The 24,824-nt window shown below is 38.0% G+C and overlaps 1 protein-coding gene across 1 annotated transcript in view; it reads right to left on the bottom strand.

The window, feature by feature from the left end:
* Nucleotides 1-220: 220 nt before the first annotated feature.
* LOC108713849 (leucine zipper protein 2-like) overlaps nt 221-24,824 on the bottom strand; it is a 323,454-nt gene continuing 298,850 nt past the window's right edge. Inside the window, exons 11-12 of the mRNA XM_018257520.2 lie at nt 2,117-2,191; nt 221-612 (exon numbers count right to left, since the gene is read on the bottom strand). Coding sequence (XP_018113009.1) covers nt 511-612; nt 2,117-2,191 — 177 coding nt within the window. The 3' untranslated portion in view covers nt 221-510. The remainder of the gene's footprint in view (nt 613-2,116; nt 2,192-24,824) is intronic.

Below are 24,824 nucleotides of genomic sequence, written 5' to 3'. Positions count from 1 at the left end.
TTTATACCTTATGGGATTCAATGCTTATTTGTGATTGAATTGCTTAATATTTTGCATGAACTGTGCAATTGACACCAGGCTACAATTAGAATCGCTCTCACTGTAATCTTCTTTAGCTCAGTTCTATTAAGCTGTGTTTTTAGTGGAAAATCCTTCCATTTCCATTGGCAATTAGCTAAATATCTAGGTGTACTGCAAATAAAATATCTTAAAACCAATGTGTAGAAAACAGAGTTATTTATAATAAGCAAATAAAGAAAACAACCTATTACAACATGTTCAATATATCCACTCTTACAAAGCAGTTGTTCAAACAACCAATGCCATCTGGTTATTGCTAAAACATATTTACAAATCTATTATAATTTCAACTTTTCCAAGACTAGTTTACAAACATTCATAAATTAGTGGAAAATGACATGCTTTAGAAATGTAGTACATCTTCATGCTTTCTGAATTTCAAGGAAGTTGAAGACGACTGTAAATTATAAACTTTTGGAAATGTTTATTTTACAGAGTTTTTTCGCTTGTAATGTTCATATTTCCTTCGCTAATCTTGTGCTCTGCTGTTGACTTTTCTTCTGGATGAAGCCAAGGTGGTCCGTGCAATTGCTGGTGATAAAGCATAATAAAAATATTTTCAGTCAAATGTGCAGAATGACCTGTCATTCTTTTAGATTTTAAATTCTAAGGAGCAAGGCCCTATTTACTTCCTATAATTTTTTGTATTTACTGATATATTTTATGTGGGAAACTTGCTCCTGTACTGCACCGTGGATTATGTTGGTACTTTATAAATATGTGATACTTCCTAGAATATATGTAGAATATACAGTAGTGTACAAAGATTTTAATGAAAATCCTTAAACCATAGATTTCATCAATTTTACTTATATAAGTGTAAGGGGGGTATTTATCAAGGGTCGAATTTTGAGGGGTTAAAACCCTCGAATTCGACCATCGAATTGAAATTCTTCGAATTCAAATATCGAATAAGAAGTATTTAGTGCTAAAATCAGCATTAGATCGATCAAATAAAAATCGACTTATAGGCTTATAATGCAATTCGGTAGGTTTAACTTGGCGACGTATTAAATTCGAAGTATTTTTAAAGAGACAGTACTTTGACTATCGAATGGTCGAATAGTTGAACGATTTTTTATTCGAATTGTTCGAATCGAAGTCGAAGTCCAATTCGATGGTCGAAGTATCCAAAAATTTACTTCGAAATTCGAACTTTTTGAAATTCGAATATTCACCCGAGTATAGAGGTTATTTACTAAAATCCAAATCTCATAATATTAATAAAACTCCCATGCCTAATTTTAGCTTATTTATCACTAAAAAACTTGATTTAATTGGATAGTAAAAAAACATGATGGAAATGTAGGAAAACTCGAATTGTATAGATTTTTTGGCTTTTTTACCAAAATCGCTCAAGTGTTTTCAAGTTTTTGCCCAAAACCCAGAAAAGGTCGTATTTATGGGCTAAACCCTGCGCAGACCATGATTACTTCAAATTGGGATAGGTGCCTCTCCCATTGACTTATATGGGACTTCAACAGGTCTGAGTTGGTGAATTATGATAAATGGGGGTATTAAAAATCTCAAACAATTAGTTTTTACCAAAAATTTAGTTTTATAAAAAACCTTATAGATCTCATCCAGCATTAGCATTTATAAAAAACCTTATAGATGTCAACAGCATTAGTTTTTTTGATGATCTGTAAGTCTTTCCCAGAGAGGGGGGCAAAGCTGATGATGTCAGAAATGGGTCGATGATGTTTAGGGGTGGGCTTGTGATGTCAGGGGCAGCACTATGATGTGCCAGTCATACAGAGTTCTGGCTGGGTTTAAGATCTCTGAGAGGTATACTGTAATATCCTGTATTATCTGTAGATTGTAGAGCCATGCTGATCTGGAAATCTACCATAACTCTTTTTCAGCTCATCCCTTATTGATAAACCAAATATATTTTACATTAACCCACCTTCTCAAATATTTATATATTTGCCAATTAGATTACATGCAACAGAACCATTAATAATGCATGTTTCATATGTTTATTATGTATTATAATCAAATATAAGTAGAAGCTCATGCACATTCATTTTACCTGAATTCCTGGTTCTAATTCCGCACTCTTGTTTGTTAATGTTGAATTATGATGTAATCTGCATATCTGTCCACCCTACCAAGAAGGAATATCTTGTAAATTGGCATAAAACATACAACTATTAAAATGACAGTTTGCGAAAAATAATACAGGTATGGGACCTGTTTTCCAGAATGCTTGGGACCTGGTGTTTTTTGGATAAGGGGTATTTCCATAATTTGGATCTCTATACCATAAATCAGATAAAAAATAATTTAAACATGAATGAAACCTAATAGGATTGTTTTGCCTCCAATAAGGATTAATTATATCTTAGCTGGGATCAAGTACAATGTATTTTTTTTATCATTACAGAGAAAAGGGATTATAAAAATGGAGTTCACGGCAGATGGCCTCCCCGTAATGCTGAACTTTTGCGATAACTGGTTTCCAGATAAGGGATCCCATACATGTAGTACTATTTTGACCTTATTATTGTAAAACAAAATTACAGATATAGAAACATAAGATGGCTTGTGAACTAAAATAGTTTGAAACACAAATTATTGGTGCAATCCACCATGGATTTATCCACAATGCTGATTTTTCACACAGTGCCATGTTAATTGTAATTGGCAGCAAATTGCACCTTTGGCATAAAGAAGGGAGACAACAAGAGGGAACTGGGCACACACTTACATATGCTTTATTTCTGTTTTTAATACCACAAAACGTAAAATGGTTAGACAGTGTGCAGTATTTATCACTTGGTCAAAGCAGGTCCCCAAACGAATATCAATGAATTCCTTACAAAAAACAGTGTGGAGGTATTGCACATGATGTGAACACTGCATTTCTATAAAGAAAATTCTTTAAATAGCCTTCCCGAACACTAAAAACACCATCTGCCTAGTAGAGTGCTGTTCTAATAAACAGTAAATGAGACCTATAGTTTTAATAGTCTCCTACCTATAGTTGCTGGCATATCCAAGACAGTCAATAAGAACTGACACCCCATATATCACCATTATATTCCCCCATCTACTGTGAGGGAATCACAACCATAGTTTGGAAACCACTGTTGTTATTTCACGGGTAAAAAAAAATGTACTGCACTTATCTCTTTGTTTGAATTAAAGTTATTATTTGAATTATTCTATGTTCCTTCTGCTAAAGGCAATATTTTTACATGCTAATAACAATAGAAGACAATACAGGAAGCAACTGAAGGTTAGCGTAATATTTTAGGTAAATCTGGGCTCCTTTCGTGGTTAACTGTTGTTTATGGTATAAAATTTCATACATCTTGCTGTATTGTAGAAGAGCAAAAGTAAATCAGATATGAATACTCCAAGCTCCTCTGGGCATATTTGCATAAATGCTAGCACTAAAAAAATAGATCAGCAGATAAAGAAACTTAAGTCGTTTTTATTGTATGTAGGAACGTGCAGCAACTGCATCATTCTGAATTTCTTAGACGGGGGCGTTAGTTCTCTTTCCACGCGCACTACTTAACAAACACAGTGTATATTCCGTGCAGTATATATTTTGTAGATAGCAGAAAGAAAGTGGAATATACTCCCCAGAGAAGTAAAACGCAGACTGTGTTGAAGTAGTCCTTTACTGCAATCATTATCTAGGATTCTATATCAAGGGGCAGATTTATCAAGGGTCGAAGTGAAAATTCAAATTAAAAAAATTAAAATTTCGAGCTATTTTTGTGTGTACTTCGACTAGGGAATAGTCCAAATTTGAAAAAAATGTAAATATCAAAATTTATCATGTACTGTCTCTTTAAAAATTCGACTTCGACCAATCGCCATCTAAAACCTGTCGATTTGCTGTTTTAGCCTATAGGGGACATCCTAGAACCTGCTTGGAGTCAAAATCAAACTTTTTTTTAGAAAAAACTTTGAATCTAATTTGATTGAATACGATGTTACTTCGGTTCGTATGATTCAAATTCAAATGAAAATGGTCTATTCATCCAATATAAAAAACCTATGATTGTTTCAATACATTTCGGGTTGATCTTTTTTTATTCGAATTTCGAAGTTTTTTTTTATTTTAAATTCAACCGTTGATAAATCTGCCCCCAAATATATTCTTCAACCGAACACAAGGAACTTGGAATATCAAGTTGTTCCAAGATAAAGTATTATGTTTACCATTGTGTTGTACAAATAGAGTGTCAAAATATGACGATGGATGAATAAATTCATCTTTTTATTGTGTGCTATAAAAATGTGATAGTTGACAGTTGTGTTGAAATTGTGTTTCCTGTTATTATACAGGGGAAGCATCTAGGTTCTTTGTAGGGTGAATCATCAAGCCACCTTGATGTTTATTGATTTATTGATACTTCTAAAAGACCTTTGATAGCTAATACTATACTTTATATTAGTGTTTTTCATGTTTTTTACGTTTAATAAATTATAAATATATCATGGTTTAAGGTAATTAGTATAATCCACCATTTTTAGTGCTAATAAATTTGTGGAATTTAGATTAAGGTTTGTGGAAATGAATGATTAGTAAATCTGCCACTTAGAGGCACATTTATTAAAAATCAAATTTTCTAATTCATGTGAGTTTTTTAAATGCTATTGAATTCGAATCTGAAAATCCAGCATCTCAGACCTGTCGAGGTTGCATATAAGTCAGTGGGAGAAGTACCAATGATTTTTTGATGTGCGCTGGGTTTCATGCAATACCACTAAGTTTTCGGAGTTTTCAGGCAAAAATCTAAGTTTTTGGGTGAAAAATCCGAAAAAAATCCTGAAAATCGGATGAAAAATCCAAAAAAAACTTGAAAATCTATTTTTTTCCTGCAAAGCAAATTTTTGGGAAAATGTAATAAAAAATAAGCGTAAAAAACCCGAGCAGATTTGATCGGAGTTTGTAGCAGAAAATATTGAGATAAATTTGGACTTTGATTATAACTCCCTTGAAAAATTAAAGAATAAGCAGTGGTTGCTTGAAAAGTGTTGTATCCTCAGTAATAGCTAGAGATGTCGCGAACTGTTCGCCGGCGAACATCGGGTGTTCGCGCTCGCCGGAAGTTCGCGAACGTCGCGCGACGTTCGCCATTTTGGGTTCGCCATTGTTGGCGCTTTTTTTTGCCCTCTCACCCCAGACCAGCAGGTACATGGCAGCCAATCAGGAAGCTCTCCCCTGGACCACTCCCCTTCCCTATAAAAACCGAAGCCCCTGCAGCGTTTTTTCACTCTGCCTGTGGTGTGCTGAAGAGATAGTGTAGGGAGAGAGCTGCTGCCTGTTAGTGATTTCAGGGACAGTTGAAAGTTTGCTGGCTAGTAATCGTTTTGATACTGCTCTGTTATTGGAGGGACAGAAGTCTGCAGGGGTTTGAGGGACATTTAAGCTTAGGTAGCTTTGCTGGCTAGTAATCTACCTTCTACTGCAGTGCTCTGTATGTAGCTGCAGTGGGCAGCTGTCCTGCTTCTGATCTCATCTGCTGACTGCTGCAATAACAGTAGTCCTTGTAAGGACTGCTTTTATTTATTTTTTTGTTGTTTTACTACTACTACTACTACTACTATAAGAGCCCAGTGCTATTAGTCTAGCAGTGTTGGGGAGTGGGACTGGTGTGCTAATCTGCTGCTCCTAGTAGTTCAGCAGCACCAACTTTAATTTTTTTTTTTAATATTCATTTTTTTTTTATTTTACTTTTTTTATTTTACTACCGCTGTAGTAGTGTATAAGTTGACCTTTTAGGCATTATTTGCCCTGTAGGCATTATTTGCACACTGTTTTCTTCAACCGCCATCTAGCTGTGTGAGCTTGTTCACATTTTGTCTAAATATTGATAATATTATCGTCTCTAGAAAAACCACTTGAGTTACTTTTTTCAAGCAGCATTCATATATTTTACGTAATCCGTATCCACCGCTGTAGTAGTGTATACGTTGACCTTGTAGGCATTATTTGCACACTGTTTTCTTCAAGCCGCCATCTAGCTGTGTGACCTTGTTCACATTCTGTCTAAATATCCATAATATTACCGTCTCCAGAAAAAACACCGGAGTGACTTTTTTCAAGCAGCATTCATATATTTTACGTAATCCGTATCCACCGCTGTAGTAGTGTATACGTTGACCTTGTAGGCATTATTTGCACACTGTTTTCTTCAACCCGCCATCTAGCTGTGTGAGCTTGTTCACATTTTGTCTAAATATTGATAATATTATCGTCTCTAGAAAAACCACTTGAGTTACTTTTTTTCAAGCAGCATTCATATATTTTACGTAATCCGTATCCACCGCTGTAGTAGTGTATACGTTGACCTTGTAGGCATTATTTGCACACTGTTTTCTTCAACCCGCCATCTAGCTGTGTGACCTTGTTCACATTCTGTCTAAATATCCATAATATTACCGTCTCCAGAAAAAACACCGGAGTGACTTTTTTCAAGCAGCCATAATATATTTTACGTAATCCGTATCCACCGCTGTAGTAGTGTATACGTTGACCTTGTAGGCATTATTTGCACACTGTTTCTTCAAGCCGCCATCTAGCTGTGTGACCTTGTTCACATTCTGTCTAAATATCCATAATATTACCGTCTCCAGAAAAAACACCGGAGTGACTTTTTTCAAGCAGCATTCATATATTTTACGTAATCCGTATCCACCGCTGTAGTAGTGTATACGTTGACCTTGTAGGCATTATTTGCACACTGTTTTCTTCAAGCCGCCATCTAGCTGTGTGACCTTGTTCACATTCTGTCTAAATATCCATAATATTACCGTCTCCAGAAAAAACACCGGAGTGACTTTTTTCAAGCAGCATTCATATATTTTACGTAATCCGTATCCACCGCTGTAGTAGTGTATACGTTGACCTTGTAGGCATTATTTGCACACTGTTTTCTTCAACCCGCCATCTAGCTGTGTGAGCTTGTTCACATTTTGTCTAAATATTGATAATATTATCGTCTCTAGAAAAACCACTTGAGTTACTTTTTTTCAAGCAGCATTCATATATTTTACGTAATCCGTATCCACCGCTGTAGTAGTGTATACGTTGACCTTGTAGGCATTATTTGCACACTGTTTTCTTCAACCCGCCATCTAGCTGTGTGACCTTGTTCACATTCTGTCTAAATATCCATAATATTACCGTCTCCAGAAAAAACACCGGAGTGACTTTTTTCAAGCAGCCATAATATATTTTACGTAATCCGTATCCACCGCTGTAGTAGTGTATACGTTGACCTTGTAGGCATTATTTGCACACTGTTTTCTTCAAGCCGCCATCTAGCTGTGTGACCTTGTTCACATTCTGTCTAAATATCCATAATATTACCGTCTCCAGAAAAAACACCGGAGTGACTTTTTTCAAGCAGCATTCATATATTTTACGTAATCCGTATCCACCGCTGTAGTAGTGTATACGTTGACCTTGTAGGCATTATTTGCACACTGTTTTCTTCAAGCCGCCATCTAGCTGTGTGACCTTGTTCACATTCTGTCTAAATATCCATAATATTACCGTCTCCAGAAAAAACACCGGAGTGACTTTTTTCAAGCAGCATTCATATATTTTACGTAATCCGTATCCACCGCTGTAGTAGTGTATACGTTGACCTTGTAGGCATTATTTGCACACTGTTTTCTTCAACCCGCCATCTAGCTGTGTGAGCTTGTTCACATTTTGTCTAAATATTGATAATATTATCGTCTCTAGAAAAACCACTTGAGTTACTTTTTTTCAAGCAGCATTCATATATTTTACGTAATCCGTATCCACCGCTGTAGTAGTGTATACGTTGACCTTGTAGGCATTATTTGCACACTGTTTTCTTCAACCCGCCATCTAGCTGTGTGACCTTGTTCACATTCTGTCTAAATATCCATAATATTACCGTCTCCAGAAAAAACACCGGAGTGACTTTTTTCAAGCAGCCATAATATATTTTACGTAATCCGTATCCACCGCTGTAGTAGTGTATACGTTGACCTTGTAGGCATTATTTGCACACTGTTTTCTTCAAGCCGCCATCTAGCTGTGTGACCTTGTTCACATTCTGTCTAAATATCCATAATATTACCGTCTCCAGAAAAAACACCGGAGTGACTTTTTTCAAGCAGCATTCATATATTTTACGTAATCCGTATCCACCGCTGTAGTAGTGTATACGTTGACCTTGTAGGCATTATTTGCACACTGTTTTCTTCAACCCGCCATCTAGCTGTGTGAGCTTGTTCACATTTTGTCTAAATATTGATAATATTATCGTCTCTAGAAAAACCACTTGAGTTACTTTTTTTCAAGCAGCATTCATATATTTTACGTAATCCGTATCCACCGCTGTAGTAGTGTATACGTTGACCTTGTAGGCATTATTTGCACACTGTTTTCTTCAACCCGCCATCTAGCTGTGTGTATTATCGTTTCCAGAAAAACCAACTGAGTTTTTGTTGTTGTTGTTGTTTTTTAAAAAATAATGCCAGGCAAAGGCAGGCCGCCACGCAGAGGCCGTGCTAGGGGCCGTGCTGCTATGCAATCCTGTGGCCCTAGCAAATTGCCCAGTTTTAAAAAGCCAATGACCCTGAACTCCCAAAATGCTGAAGAGGTAGTTGACTGGCTTACACAGCACACCCCATCCTCTACCGTTTCTAACTTTACCACAACATCCTCCTCATCCTCCACTGCTATGGCCACCCCACGTAACACTTCCTCCACCACCGGTGCCCCTTCTTCACTGGGGTCAGAGGAGTTATTTTCCCATGAGTTTCTTGAACTGAGTAATGCGCAACCATTATTGCCAGAAGAAGATGAAGGAGATGAGGACCTTACACCAGATTTAATTCTGGCAGAGAACACGACAGAGATGGACATAATGAGTGATGAGGAGGAGGTCCCCGCTGCTGCTTCCTTCTGTGATGTGTCAGAAGAAATTGATGCATCTGAGGAGAATGATGATGAGGAGATTGATGTTTTGTGGGTGCCTAGTAGAAGAGAGCAAGAGGAGGGTAGTTCAGATGGAGAGACGGAGAGTCAGAGAGGCAGTAGGAGAATAAGACTTAGAAGAAGCAGGGAGGACAGCCCGCAGGGATCAGTAGGGCAACAACATGTATCGGCACCTGTGTTCAGCCGGCCAACGCACCCGCCATTGCCGCCAATGCCGCCAACTTCTACTGTTACCGCCAGATCGCACACTTCCAAAAAGTCAGCAGTGTGGGATTTTTTTAATGTGTGTGCCTCTGACAAAAGCATTGTAATTTGCAATGAGTGCAGTCAGAAACTGAGCCTTGGTAAGCCCAACAGCCACATAGGTACAACTTCTATGCGAAGGCACATGAGCGGCAAGCACAAAGCACTTTGGGAGCAACACCTCAAAGGCAACAGGCAAACTAAAAGCCACACTCCTTCTGGTCCAGCATCTTACTGCTCTACCTCTGCTCTCCTTGACCCGTCTGAACCACCCTCCACTCCGCCTTCCACCTTGACCACCTGTTCCCATTCCCAGTCATCTGCCACCAGCCAAGTTTCTGTGAAGGCCATGTTTGAGCGTAAGAAGCCAATGTCTGACTGTCACCCCCTTGCCCGGCGTCTGACAGCTGGCTTGTCTGCACTCTTAGCCCGCCAGCTTTTACCATACCAGCTGGTGGACTCTGAGGCCTTCCGCAAATTTGTAGCAATTGGGACACCGCAGTGGAAGGTACCCAGCCGCAATTTTTTTTCTAAAAAGGGAATACCACACCTGTACCAACATGTGCAGAGCCAAGTTACCGCATCTCTGTCACTTAGTGTTGGGCCAAAGGTCCATATGACTACTGACGCATGGTCCTCCAAGCATGGTCAGGGCAGGTATGTCACCTACACTGCCCACTGGGTGAACTTGGTAATGGCTGGGAAGCAGGGAATGGGTAGCTCAACAACAACAGTGGAGTTGGTGTCACCGCCACGGATTGCACGCGGTTCTGCCACCACCTCTACTCCTCCATCGCTCTCTACCTCGTCTTCTTCTTCTTCTTACTCTGCTGCTGGGTCCTCCTTCTCCTCCTCCACACCTGTGCACCCCCAGCTCCCCCTAGGCTATTCGACGTGCCAGGTACGCCGTTGTCACGCTGTCTTGGGGATGACGTGCCTGGAAAGCAAAAACCATACCGGATCTGTACTCCTGTCATCTCTGCAGTCACAGGCCGATCGGTGGCTGACCCCACACCAACTGCAGATCGGAAAAGTGGTGTGTGACAATGGAAGCAATCTGTTGGCAGCGTTGAGACTAGGCAATTTAACACATGTGCCCTGCATGGCACATGTGTTAAATTTAATAGTCCAACGTTTTGTCTCCAAGTACCCAGGATTCCAGGATGTTCTCACCCAGTCCAGAAAGGTGTCGGCCCATTTCAGACGTTCCTACACAGCCATGGCACGCCTTGCTGACATTCAGCAGCGCTACAACATGCCAGTCAGGCGTTTGATTTCTGACAGCCAGACTCGCTGGAATTCAACGCTCCTTATGTTGGAACGTCTGCTGCAACAACAAAGGGCCGTCAACGAGTACCTTTTTGAACTGGGTGGTAGGACTGGATCTGCACAGCTGGGGATTTTTTTCCCCCGTTACTGGGTGCTTATGCGCGATGCCTGCAGGCTCATGCGACCTTTTGAAGAGGTGACAAATATGGTCAGTCGCACCGAAGGCACCATCAGCGACCTAATACCCTTCGCTTTATTCCTGGAGCGTGCCGTGCGACGAGTGACAGATGAGGCTGTAGACCAGCGTGACGAGGAGCTGGAAGCGCACGATTTCTGGTCGGAATCACCAGAACGAACCCAGGCACCTGCTGCAACGCAGGGAGAGGTGCCAGAAGTGGAGTCAGAGGAGGAAGGTGGCTTTGTGGAGGAGGAGGAGGAGGACCAACAGGAGCAGGCTTCCCAGGGGGCTAGTGGTGACCTTTTGGGGACCCCTGGTCTTGTACGTGGCTGGGGGGAGGAGACCGTGGATGATGCAGTCCTTGATAATGAGGAAGCGGAGATGGATAGCTCTGCATCCAACCTTGTGAGAATGGGGTCTTTCATGCTGTCATGCCTGTTGAAGGACCCCCGTATCAAGAGGCTTAAGGAGAAGGACCTGTACTGGGTCGCAACGCTACTAGACCCTCGGTACAAGCATAAAGTGTCAGAAATGTTACCAACATACCACAAGTCCGAAAAGATGCGGCATTTACAAACCAGCCTGCAAAACATGTTGTACAATGCTTTTAAGGGTGATGTCACTTCAGGAACTCATCAACATTCCAGGGGCAGAGGTGCCAGTAATCCTGCCACGAGCACACCTGCAAGGACAAAGCCCTTTGGCCAGGCTGTAACGTCAGACATGCAAATGTTTTTCTGTCCAAGGCAGCGCCACAACCCTTCTGGATCCACCCTCAAAGAACGCCTCGACCGGCAGGTAGCGGACTACCTGGCATTAACTGCAGATATCGACACTCTGAGGAGCGATGAACCCCTGGACTACTGGGTGCGCAGGCTTGATCTGTGGCCAGAGCTGTCACAATTTGCCATGAACCTCTTGTCTTGCCCAGCCTCAAGTGTGCTCTCAGAAAGGACCTTCAGTGCAGCAGGAGGGATTGTAACTGAGAAGAGAACTCGCCTAGGTCACAAAAGTGTCGATTACCTGACCTTTATTAAAATGAATGAGGGGTGGATCTCGGAGGGTTACTGCACGCCGGAAGACTTGTTCTGACTTCTATGCAGCTGTCCTTCTCTTCAAGCCTCATGACTCCACACACAGCTGTCCTTTAGCGTCCTCCTCCTCCCTCCGCCACCGTTACAAACTAGGGTGCAAACCCTACTGGTTTAATTTTTTCTGGCCTCTGTGCTTCAGTGGCTGCAACCAAAAAAACTGGGCAAACAATGTCTACAAGGTCAACGTATGGCAAAAAATGACTATTTTCAGCATTTATATGGCATATTTTTTCTGGCAACTGTGCTTCAGTGGCTGCGTCCAAAAAAATGCATATTTTCTGCATTTATATGGCATAATTTTTCTGGCCTCTGTGCTTCAGTGGCTGCAACCAAAAAAATGCATATTTTCAGCATTTATATGGCATAATTTTTCTGGCCTCTGTGCTTCAGTGGCTGCAACCAAAAAAATTTATATTTTCAGCATTTATATGGCATAATTTTTCTGGCAACTGTGCTTCAGTGGCTGCGACCAAAAAAATGCATATTTTCAGCATTTATATGGCATAATTTTTCTGGCCTCTGTGCTTCAGTGGCTGCAACCAAAAAAATTTATATTTTCAGCATTTATATGGCATAATTTTTCTGGCAACTGTGCTTCAGTGGCTGCGACCAAAAAAATGCATATTTTCTGCATTTATATGGCATAATTTTTCTGGCCTCTGTGCTTCAGTGGCTGCAACCAAAAAAATTTATATTTTCAGCATTTATATGGCATAATTTTTCTGGCCTCTGTGCTTCAGTGGCTGCAACCAAAAAAATGCATATTTTCAGCATTTATATGGCATAATTTTTCTGGCAACTGTGCTTCAGTGGCTGCGACCAAAAAAATGACTATTTTCAGCATTTATATGGCATAATTTTTTCTGGCCTCTGTGCTTCAGTGGCTGCGGCCAAAAAAACTGGGCAAACAATGCCTACAAGGTCAACGACGTTGACCTTGTAGGCATTGTTTGCCCAGTTTTTTTGGCCGCAGCCACTGAAGCACAGGGGCCAGAAAAAATATGCCATATAAATGCTGAAAATAGTCATTTTTTGCCATACGTTGACTCAACGTATATGGCAAAAAATTACTATTTTCAGCATTTATATGGCATATTTTTTCTGGCAACTGTGCTTCAGTGGCTGCGACCAAAAAAACTGGGCAAACAATGCCTACAAGGTCAACGTATGGCAAAAAATGACTATTTTCAGCATTTATATGGCATATTTTTTCTGGCAACTGTGCTTCAGTGGCTGCAACCAAAAAAACTGGGCAAACAATGTCTACAAGGTCAACGTATGGCGAAAAATTACTATTTTCAGCATTTATATGGCATATTTTTTATGGCAACTGTGCTTCAGTGGCTGCGTCCAAAAAAACTGGGCAAACAATGCCTACAAGGTCAACGTATGGCAGTTGTTTAAAGAGAACAGTAGATTACTAGCCAGCAAAGCTACCTAAGCTAAAATGTCCCTCAAATCCCTGCAGACTTCTGTCCCTCCAATACAGAGCAGTATCAAGCAGATTACTAGCCAGCAAACTTACTATCATCTGTCCCTGAAATCACTAACAGCTCTCCCCCTACACTATCTCTTCCAAGCACACACAGGCAGATTTTTCAGATACATTTTTGCCCTTGATCCCCCTCTGGCATGCCACTGTCCAGGTCGTTGCACCCTTTAAACAACTTTAAAATCATTTTTCTGGCCAGAAATGTCTTTTCTAGATGTTAAAGTTCGCCTTCCCATTGAAGTCTATGGGGTTCGCGAACCGTTCGCGAACCACTCGCATTTTTGCGCAAGTTCGCGAATATGTTCGCGAACTTTTTTTCCGACGTTCGCTACATCCCTAGTAATAGCATCTCTTATGCCGAATGCTTCGGACCTGGGATTTTTCAGATGAGAAATCTTTCTGTAATTTCTGTCTACAAAAAAATTACTTGAACATCAAATAAAGACTATAGGATTGTTTTGCCTCCAATAATGATTATATTTTAGTTTGGACCAAGTACAAAGTACTGTTTTGTTATTACAGAGAAAAAAGAAATCATTTTGTGAATGTGAATTATTTAATTAAAATTGAGACTATGGGAGGTGGCGTTCTCATAATTCACAGATTTTTGGATTACAGGTTTTAGGATAAGGGATCCATTACCTGTTTATATTGCCAGCAACTTAAGCAGTGCTTTACAGTAATTATTAATAAACATGATCTTACAATAATTAAAAGGAGAACTAAAGCTTAATTAAAGAAGTAGTGTAGAAATGCTAAACATTATGTTTTGGGCTACTGTACCATTCTATGGCAACCACAGCTCTTTAGATGTAAAAATATGTGCCTCCGAAGCTGCCCCTAGTAGCTCCCCATCTTCTTTTCTGTTGATTCTCAGAGCTGTTGTCAGTAGTGATAGGCAAATAAATTTGGCAGGCACAAATTTGCGGCAAATTCACCAGCGTCAAAAAAATTTGGACTCGTGATGGAAAAGACGCTCGCGTCAAAACCATCATGCATCAACAGTATTCAGACGCCCATTGACCTTAATGCTGGCTTAAAGGAGAAGGAAAGGTTAAAACTAAGTAAGTCTTATCAGAAAGGTCCATCTAAATATCCCAGTAAACCCCCAAAGTAATGCTGCTCTGAGTCCCCTGTCAAAAGAAACACAGCATTTCTTTCCTTCTATTGTGTACTCATGGGCTTCTGTATCAGACTTCCTGCCTTCAGCTTAAACCTCATTGCCCTGGGCAAGAGCATGCTCAGTTTGTTCCTCTTTCTCCCCCCCTCCTTTCTCTGCTGTAATCTGAGCCCAGAGCAGGGAGAGACTCAGGCAGGAAGTGATGTCACACCATGTTAATACTGCAGCTGCTATCCTAAACAAACAGACAGTTTCTAGAGCTTTTTACTCAGGTATGGAAAAACATTCTACAGAATAAATATAGCATTTTAGCTTGTACTATTGCAGCTAATCTATTGGCAATAAAACGCCTCTGTAGCTTTCCTTCTCCTTTAAAAAATGACACAAATTGACGCGGGCGTCAAAATTTACGCAGCCATTGAAAATTGAGTTCCGCAAATGTTTGCTGGGAGAAATTTGTACATCACTAGTTGTCAGTTACCTGTATTTAAGGACAAACTGCTTGATGAATTGTGATGGCCCCTAAGTTTAGTTTCTCAACAGCTGCCCAGACCACACTAAGGGGCCGATTCACTAACTTCGAGTGAAGGATTCAAAGTAAAAAAGACTTCGAATTTCGAAGTGTTTTTTGGGCTACTTCGACCATCGAATGGGTTACTTCAGACTTCCACTACGACTTTGAATCGAAGGATTCAAACTAAAAATTGTTCGACTATTCGACCATTCGATAGTCTAAGTACTGTCTCTTTAAGAAAAAACTTCAACCCCCTAGTTCGCCATCTAAAAGCTACCGAACTCAATGTTAGCCTATGGGGAAGGTCCCCATAGGCTTTCCTACGTTTTTTTGATCGAAGGATATTCCTTCGATCGTTGGATTTAAATCCTTCGAATCGTTCGATTCGAAGGATTTTATCGTTTGATCGAAGGAATAATCCTTCGATCGTTCGATCAAACTATTTGCGCTAAAATCCTTCGACTTCGATATTCGAAGTCGAAGGATTTTAATTCCCAGTCGAATATCGAGGGTTAATTAACCCTCGATGTTCATCCCTTGGTGAATCGGCCCCTAAGCATGTGAGTGTTACTGACACTCCTAACAAAATCCAAGATGGGGAGCTCCTATGCACAACTTTGAAGGTCTGGATCATTACTGTTATAGAGATTATGATCCTTTAGACTGTCTAGTATATAAAATATGGCATTTGTAGCCATACTTGTTTTTGGGGTTTAGTTCTCCTTTAAAAAACAAGGATCACATAATAAAAATGGATTCAGAGGGTCTTGCTCACTGCTGCCTTGCTTAACACACTATGGCCCAGTGTACACAGATTCACAGTCTATTTCCAAACACAAAGAATGGGCCCCCAGAACTTCAAAGTCAGGAATAAAGATCTGAAAGACCCCTTTATATTACTTTTTTCAAATTCAATTGCCCATGGATACATTATGGGGCAGATTTATCAAGGGTGAAAGTGAAAATCAGAATTTTGAATTCGAATTTCGAGTTTAAAAATTTAAATTGTTGAATTTATTTTAGTGTAATTCGATTAGGGAATAATTCAAATTTGATTCGAGTTTTTAAAGTCTATCATGTACTGGCCCTTTAAGGATTCGAATTCGACTATTTACCACCTTAAACCTGCTGAATTGCTATTTTAGCCTAATGGGGGATGTCCTGGAATCCATTTGATTCGAGTTTGTGGGTCTATCCCATTCGCCCAGATTTGAAAAATTATATATGTTTTGAACAATTTCAATTGGTTGTTTTTTTCCGAATTTCAAGTTCATGGGAGTTCATGGGAGTTTTTACAAAATCCCATGAACTCGAAATTCGACCCTTGATAAATCTGCCTCTAAAACTTTGCATTATAACTAGGTATTGATAACTAACGTTCAAGCTTTACAGCCTCTACCTAATTAACTCAAGAAACCATGGTGCCTTTATGAACTCAAGGACAGCCATTGGCATATTTTATTTTTATTTTAGCTCAGGGCATATAGGGTACTAAAACAAATAAAAAAAGTCAATAAATTGCTGGATTTTATGACCTTAGAAGTCAATGCAAAAACAAAACGCTGAAGGAGAAAGATTATCAACATAAAGCTGTCAAGGATTGCTCTGGTCTCTGCATAGTCTTATTTGTGGATGTTGCATATCCTGCCTTTGTGGTTTAAAAAAGAGTGTCTTCCATTATTGCTATTATTGTTATATTATTGTCATTGATATTTCATTTAAAATTTGTGTCCACCTCTCGAACAAAACCTGCAAATGACTTGTTATTCCTCTTATTTTACAAATGTTTCCATGGAGTCAATTTCAAGACCCTTTCTCTCTCTGTTTTTTCAGCTGTTGACAGATTCCTCTGAGCATTTTCAGCACTGAAACAACAGTATAATCAAATAATTTATTATTTCAGAGAAGAAGAATAAATATGTGTTTATTTCATACTTTTTTGTATTGTGTTTTGTATTTTCTGTTGATATGACAGGTATTGTAGAGTAATTATGGAATGAGATGCATATGTTGCTAAGAAACGTTATATGATGTGTCCTGCTGCTTAAACACTTTTTTTTGGCATCGGCTGATGAATTTCTAAAAATGTAAAACAATGTGAGAATGAAAATAACTTGACTGAGGAACTGTTTCCTAAAGCACAGAAGAGAACCAGATGTAGAAAAAATATTTTTGAGTTATTTACTGAATTTTATTAAGAGACCCATCTGTATCTTAGCTATTTACAATTCTAGGCTGCACAGAGTGTCCAGTGTTCTGTAGAAATATGTAGTGATTAGTGATGGGCGAATTTATTCACCAGGCGCAAACTGAGAGGAATTTGCCAAAATACATTTGCGAATTTGCCACAAAAATTCACTGGCGAAAATTCACTGCTGTCACAATTTCGACGCCGTCATTTTTCAATTTAGACGCCAGCGACGATAGACGGACGCCCATTTACTTTAATGGGCACCAGCGTCAACTTTGATGCCGGCGAATTGTCGCCATCATTAAAATCGCTGGTTCGTGAATTCTTCACCAGTTTTCGCAAATTTGCTGGAAATTCCCGAAAATTCATGGCGAAGCGAAATGGTACAAATTCGCCCATCACTAGTGGTGATTACAACAATTAGAATTTCACACCTGTGCAGTATAAACTATAGCTTTGCATAGCCAAACTACTCTTGCTTAGATCTTGCCAAGAAGAAAATTTATTAAGCATTATTTTTTCATGGATTGACACAATGTTCAATATATTCTTATTTTCGTATCTTATCTTTTACATATAGCAAACGTATATATTACACTGTTGAAACAGTTTTCAAATATCCAGATGAAAATTTAGAATTAAGTGGAGACCTATTTATCAGAGGTCGGATTTTAATGATTTTAGAGGTTTTTGAAACCACAAATAAACACACTTTTATAAAAATACGAATGCCATGATATTTATTAAATGATTTGAATAAAAAAAGTACAAACTGAAAGTTACACTGAACTAAATAATACGAAAATCTCTAAAAATGTGTGTTTTTGAGACAATTCCTAACGGAAAAAGTGTGAAAACCTCTAGAAGTCCAAATTGATTCAAAACAGTCCAATAGGGTCAGCGCAACTCCCATTGACTTCTATAGGACTGTGACAACTTGTACCTGCCATTGTTTTGTATTAGTGGCTTTTGAGGTTTTTACACATAATAAATCTCAAATTTTTAGAGCTTTTAAAAAAAATGGGGAAAACCACAAATTTTTAGAGATTTAGAGATTTTTGATTGCTTACAAATTACAAATAAGACACTTTGGGGGTTATTTACTAAAACGCAAATTAATCTTGTTGTTTTTAATTAAAACAAATTCAACCTAATTCCTTTACACAAATACAAACTCATTTGTCAATAATTCTTCTCGAAAAAGTTTGAGTTAAAATTGTACAAATGCCGCTCTGAAAACTCGACTTTATCGAATTGTCGCTGAGAAAACACGACTTTATCGGACGAAAACCCAGACTTTATCTAATTATCCAGCACAGATTACAATGTCAAGAAACAACTTCAGGGACATCTGCCATTGACTTCTACATGACCTTGGCAGGTTTGAGATGGAGTGTTTTCGGATTCTGATTTTTAGCAGCTGTGGTGTATAAAAAATCATTTCATCATGGTTTTTTTCCTTCAAAAAATTTAAGTTTTCCCTTTTAAAACCTCAACTAGATACATTTGAGGTTTAATTAATGGGCCCCTTTATGTCTACATCAAATCTCTTACTAAACCCAAGAAGTGGCTAAACAACTTAAAGTCAACAAAAAGTGGGATCTCTATGTGATACAAAGTACAGTTAGCTATCTACAGAACAAAAATCGGGAATAAAAGACCTAATTTGACTCTAAATATAGTGGAAACAAATGTTTACTAACCCCAACAATTTCTCCAAATATATTACTCACCTACAAAAATCTAGGAAATTCCTGTGCAACTGGTACATGACACCAGACAAACTAAGCCACTAAGCAAATGTGTCTAATTCCTGCTGGATAGGATGCCAAACAAAAAGAGACCCTCTACCCATATGGCTGTCCAGTACTGCTACTGCTCTGGGAAATACTGAAATTCCCCATCAGGAACACGTGTGATTTACAAACATTCATTACACCTGAACTACTCTTTTTGGACTTAATCCGACCAGATATCCCCAAACTATTCTTTAATTATTCATCAATTAATCTTCTCAAAATTATTTTGATCCTCCCATACTTTTCTTTTCTCGTGCTTCTTTTGTTGTTAATGGCATGCTTTTGTTATTGAAAAAAATAAAATTAATAAAGAGATAAATTTAAAAAAACAAAACAATTTTTTTTTCAAATTTGGGTGAATGGGATCAACCCACAAACTCAAATTTAATTCAAATTTGATTTGTTTTTTTCACAAAAAAAAAAAATGGTTTTCAAGATGTCTCCAAAAAACTCCAAATTGATTCCAGGACGTCCCCCATAGACTAAAACAGAAATTCGGCTGGTTTAAGGTGGTGAGTAGTCAAAAGGGCCAGTAAATGATACATTTCGAAATTTGAATTCAATTTTTTTTTAAAAAACTCGAATGGAATTTTAACTATTCCCTAGTCGAATTACACAAAAATAAATGCAAAAATTTCAAATTTGAAGTTTTAATTTTCATGTCAACCCTTGATAAATCTGCCCCTAAATAAACCCAATAGATTGTTTTGCTACCAATATCATTGTTTTATTATTACAGATAAAAAGGTAATAGCTAAAAAAAACATGAATTATTTGATTAAAATGGAGTCTATGGGAAATGGCCTTTTAGTAATTCAGAGCTTCCTTGATAAGGGTTTCCAGATAATGAATGCTGTGCCTGTATATATATATATATATATATATATATATATATATATATATATATATATATATATATATATATATATATATATACACATTAAACACTTGCATTATTTTTCTTTGCAGTAATTCTTGAATAATACATTTATCAGCTAGTACACATATATGCAGAAAATAATGGTATTTTATAAAGTGACAATGTTAAGCTAAACACATTAGGGCATTACTGTAATGTAAGCCGCCTGTCAGTGCTCTCTAAGACCTAAATAAATTAACTCAATTTCCCTTAGGTCCAAACATTGAATTAAATCACAAATGATCAGTATTGTTCCTGTGTCATTTGCAGAACTGTTCACAAAGGGCACATAATTAAATGTGCATCTTGACTGACTTACAATATAGTATGGATTTAAAGTGTGTAGGCATGCTGTTTACAACACTGACAATAACGTTATTTTTAGAAGGGGTTATTTTTTATACAAATGAAGTGTTGGCTATCCCAAATAATTTATTGGGATATACCAAATACTTTTCTTTTCCTAGAGGTTAATTTGCTTCATATGATTATAACGAATAAAAACACTTTATAAATACTTATCCCAAAAAGGGTCCAACCTATTTTAATACATGTAATCAAATTAATCCTTCTAGTATGGAAAACCTTTTGGGAGAGCTTCCGCTCTCTCTGTATGTATAAATACTTTATTTTGCCAAGGTGCATGTGTAGTGTTAAATAAAAATCACAGTGACATTAAAGAAATTTACCATTCAAGAAGGATAAATGAACCCAAGATAAAACTAGTCACACCCTCTAGAGACAAGCTCAGTGTTTGTTGGCTGAATATGTAGAAAGGAGGAATTCTACATTACTGCTAATTTCATTCAAATCAACGGCAGGCAGTTTTCAACATTTCCCCATAAGCGGGAAAAAAACCTCCTGGAAAACACCAATAACCTCAACGGGAAGGTCTTAGTGATGTGTGGGTCAACCCAAAACCCGCAGGTTGGCAGGTTTGGGCAGACTTTTGCTCAAGATTGCCAGGTTGAAAGGCGGATTCATGTTGAGCTCTTCCTGCCACACTCCTCCCACCTGTTTCCGCCTCAGGCAACCTCTATTTATAGGCGTGTACCTGCCATGCCCCCTTTTGTGACATCAGAGATACAGAGATGGGCGAGTTGGCCGTGATTCCTTAAATAGAGCAGGCATGCCTGGTCAGGTGGGGTTCAGATTGAGGGCTTAGGTTAGGGTCGGGCAAGGGTTGATATTTTGTCAACCCACACATCCCTTGAAGTTCTGTATAAAACAGACATTTCCATATCTTTATATCCTATCATTACTTTCCTCCTATGTTGCGAACCAATTTTCAAAATAATTTTCTTTATTTGCAGTCATCATTAAACCCAGATCTTTCAAGACTTTTCACCTGTCGCCTCCTTTGATTTTTCACTAATATGATGGCCAATCCAGTTGTCTGTATTTCTTTTATCTCCAAGTCCACAGTGAATCTAGATGTTTTATCTTTTGGTATACCTTTGCAACTACAGTATGGAACCTGCTATCCAGAATGTGCAGAACCTGGGGTTTTCTAGATAAGGGGTCTTTGTGTAATTTTAATCACAGTCTAGTAAAATAATTATTTATACATTAAATAAACCCAATAGGCTGGTTTTGCTTCCAATAAGGATTAATTGTATCTTAGTTTGGATCAAGTACAGGTTACTATTTTATTATTACAGAGAAAAAGGAAATCATTTTTAAAAATTTAAAAATTAGAATTATTTGCTTGAAAGAGGGGCTATACAGTATGAGATGGCTTTCCTGTAATACTCAGCTTTCCAGAAAATGGATGCTATACCTGTATTTACTTAAGCTTTGTTTTAATCCATGCCAATTCATTTTTCCTTTGTAATTTATTCAGGAGTTACAGTTGGTGCTCTGTGGGGCAGATTTATCAAGGGTTGAATTTAGAGTTCATGGGAGTAATTTAAAACTCCCATAAACTCTCATGAACTCGAAACTTGGCCAATCGGAATTTATTTTAAAAAAAAAATCGAATCTTTCAAAGTTGGATGAATAGGATCAACCCGCAAACTGGAATAGAATTCTATTCGAATTCAATTCGAATTTTAAAAACTCGATTACAATTTTAAAAACCTTGATTCAAGTTTTTTCTCTGAAAATAACTTGAATGTCAGGAAGACTGCAAACAACTCCAAATTGATCCCAGTCTTCCATAGGCTAAAACAGCAATTCGGCAGGTTTAAGGTGGCAAATAATCGAATTCGAGTTCTTAAAGGGCCAGTGTATGATAAATCTCAAAAATCTAATTAGAATTTTTTTAAAAACAACTTGAATCAAATTTTAATAATTCCCAAATCAAATTTGACAGTTTTGCCCATAAAAAACCCTCAAATTTGAAATTCGAATTTGAAAATTAGAATTTTCACTTCGAACCTTGATAAATTTGCCCCTGTATTTTGAATGGATAATTTGCTGTTGCTGATTGAATGACCATGAGTAGGTATAAACCAGTGTCTTTGCACCAGTTCTATTTAAACAAGAAACACTCTGCCATTGCCCATCTGACCAGCTGAAAAACAGGAAAAGCACTGGGTGCACAGCGAGAGAAGTTTTGCAATTTTTAAGGACGGCAATTTTATGTACAATTTCAAGAGCTGAACAAGCAGCTGGTAAAAGTACAAGATGTTAGAAGAATGTTATACAGAAGCAATAAAATAACTCTGGACTTCTCAGAGCTTTGAAATTCAGGATATCACTGCCATCCTTGACAGTCCAAATTAAGCTACTATATAAAGTTACTGTTTTACTTTGCTTCATCCCCCTCTCCTATTCCATATATCTCCTTCCTTGAAATGTGCCTGAAGCACCAATAAAATATAGATTTCTCACTCAGCACAGACTACCTTAGTGGATACATACTTTTGTAATTTTAATAAACACAAACAAATTTCACAATATTAAGCAATGGCCACTGTCACCTTCATTCTCATTTTCTCTCTAGTTTTCTGTCATATTTTTCTGATCATTCTTTGCATGGAGATCTCATTTACTTCTCTTCAGACCCCTCTCTGTAATTCCTGTATTTAGGGGCATAATTATTATGCTGTGTTAAACTTTACCAAATTTACCAAAAAAGGGTGAAAAAGCCGTGTAAAAGTGTCTGTAATTTTACACAATAGGAACACCAGATTTACCACAGTTATTTTACATTTGTTTAGGCGGAAGTCACTCTAAAATAAATTTTACACATTTTTTTACACATCGAAGCCTATCAATGTGTGTGTGTGTGGGGGGGGGGGTTATTTAACAAACTCCACATGCTAAAAACACGAAAAAATCGAGTTTTTAGTATAAAATCTGAATTTTTAGTGGGGGAAAAACACAATTTTTTCAGGATTTATTATACCCCAAGGATGGAAAAAGTCAGAATCAGAAAATCTGGCATCTCAGACCTGTCAATGGGAGAAGTTACAAAGGTTTTTTGATCTGCGCTGGGTTTTGTGCAATAATCTGAAGATTTGGGGGTGGAAAATCCAAAAAAATCATTCATATTTTTCACGATTTTTTCAGGGTTTTTCCCACAAACAAAATTTTCTGAAAAGTGTATTAATGAATAAGGCGAAAAAAACTGTGTGGATTTGGTCTGTGTTTATTTCAGAAAATATCAATTATAAAAGATAAATTCAGATAAATTCGGACTTTGATAAATAACCCCCGTGGCCGTGGTGTATTATCCTGCTGTTTTTTACACAGAATAATAAATACAGTATAAAATATCATTCATGGCAACATCTAATATGTCTCACACTATCTGCACAGCTAAACTATTAGCTCTTATTAACTGTAACTATCCCCTTGTATCCCAATCTCAGTTGCATACCCCTTACCTGGAAACCAATTATTCAGAAAGCTTAGCATTATGGAAATAAATTGGAAAACAAAAAATTCTAATTTCTAAAAACGATTTACTTTTTCCTGTGAAATAATAAAACAAATTAATCCTGTTGGTTTACTAAATGTAAATACAATCGTTTGATTTTGATCGCCCATTTTGGTCACACCCCCTAATTATCATATCCATTTTACAAAATGTGGCAGCTTATGGAAAGTCTGAACATATTTTTTGGAGTTTTAGGTGTATGTTTTATTACAGTTTTACTAATGAAGGTGAAATCCGGTTTCAAACTTCAAGTCTCAGTTCTCCTAAGAGACCTGCTTATCTTATAAGTTACAATTGTATCTAAGTGCAGGTGCTAAGTATTCTGAGCTCTCTGCTATAACACCTCTTACTTAATAAAGTTTCAGAAATATTGTTTTTTTTTCTGGAAGTCAGTGCAGGAGACAAATGAGGGGCATTTCAGTAAGAAACCAGGGTTGCAGGCTGAGCTGTCAATATTGTACTGGTGGGAGGTACAAGGTGGACATAAGTGAGGGTTTTTTCTAGAAGATTAATCAGTCACTATGTTATTTGGACCCTGGGAGGAAGCAGAAGTATCCACATTAAAGCTACACAAACATGGGTAAAACATGCAAACGTCACATAAATAGTGCCCTAACGGGAAAAGTGGAGGACATAGGGGCAAATTCACTAACCGGCGAAAATTCGCCAGTGCTGGCTTTGTGCACATCGCTACATTTCGCCAGGCGAAAATTCGCCTGGACAACGCTAACTCACGTAGATCTGAAGTTGCACACAGGGTACCGAATGATGGCGAAATTACACCAGTGAAATTACACTCAGCAGTTTGAAGTTACGCTAGCGTTGGCTAATTAGCATACGGCGTGCAGTTAAAGTACAATGGGCGTATATGCTGCAGCAAACACATTACACTACACAAGGCCAGGGAACCTTAATAAAATTATATAGAGGTGTTATATTGCCCTACACGTGTGCCCACAGTATAGTTTAGGTGCCATATGTTAGCAAATGTAGGGGGAAAAGAGGGTACCCCAAAAAAAATGTACGATCTTTTTCAGTCTATCACCCTTTAAATAGGAAAAAACGCCACCGTTTTTTGGGACTTAGAAACT

This window comes from Xenopus laevis, chromosome 4L (assembly GCF_017654675.1).
Source record: "Xenopus laevis strain J_2021 chromosome 4L, Xenopus_laevis_v10.1, whole genome shotgun sequence".
Taxonomy (NCBI): Eukaryota; Metazoa; Chordata; class Amphibia; order Anura; family Pipidae; genus Xenopus; species Xenopus laevis.
This window is presented reverse-complemented; position numbering and strand designations above follow the sequence as displayed.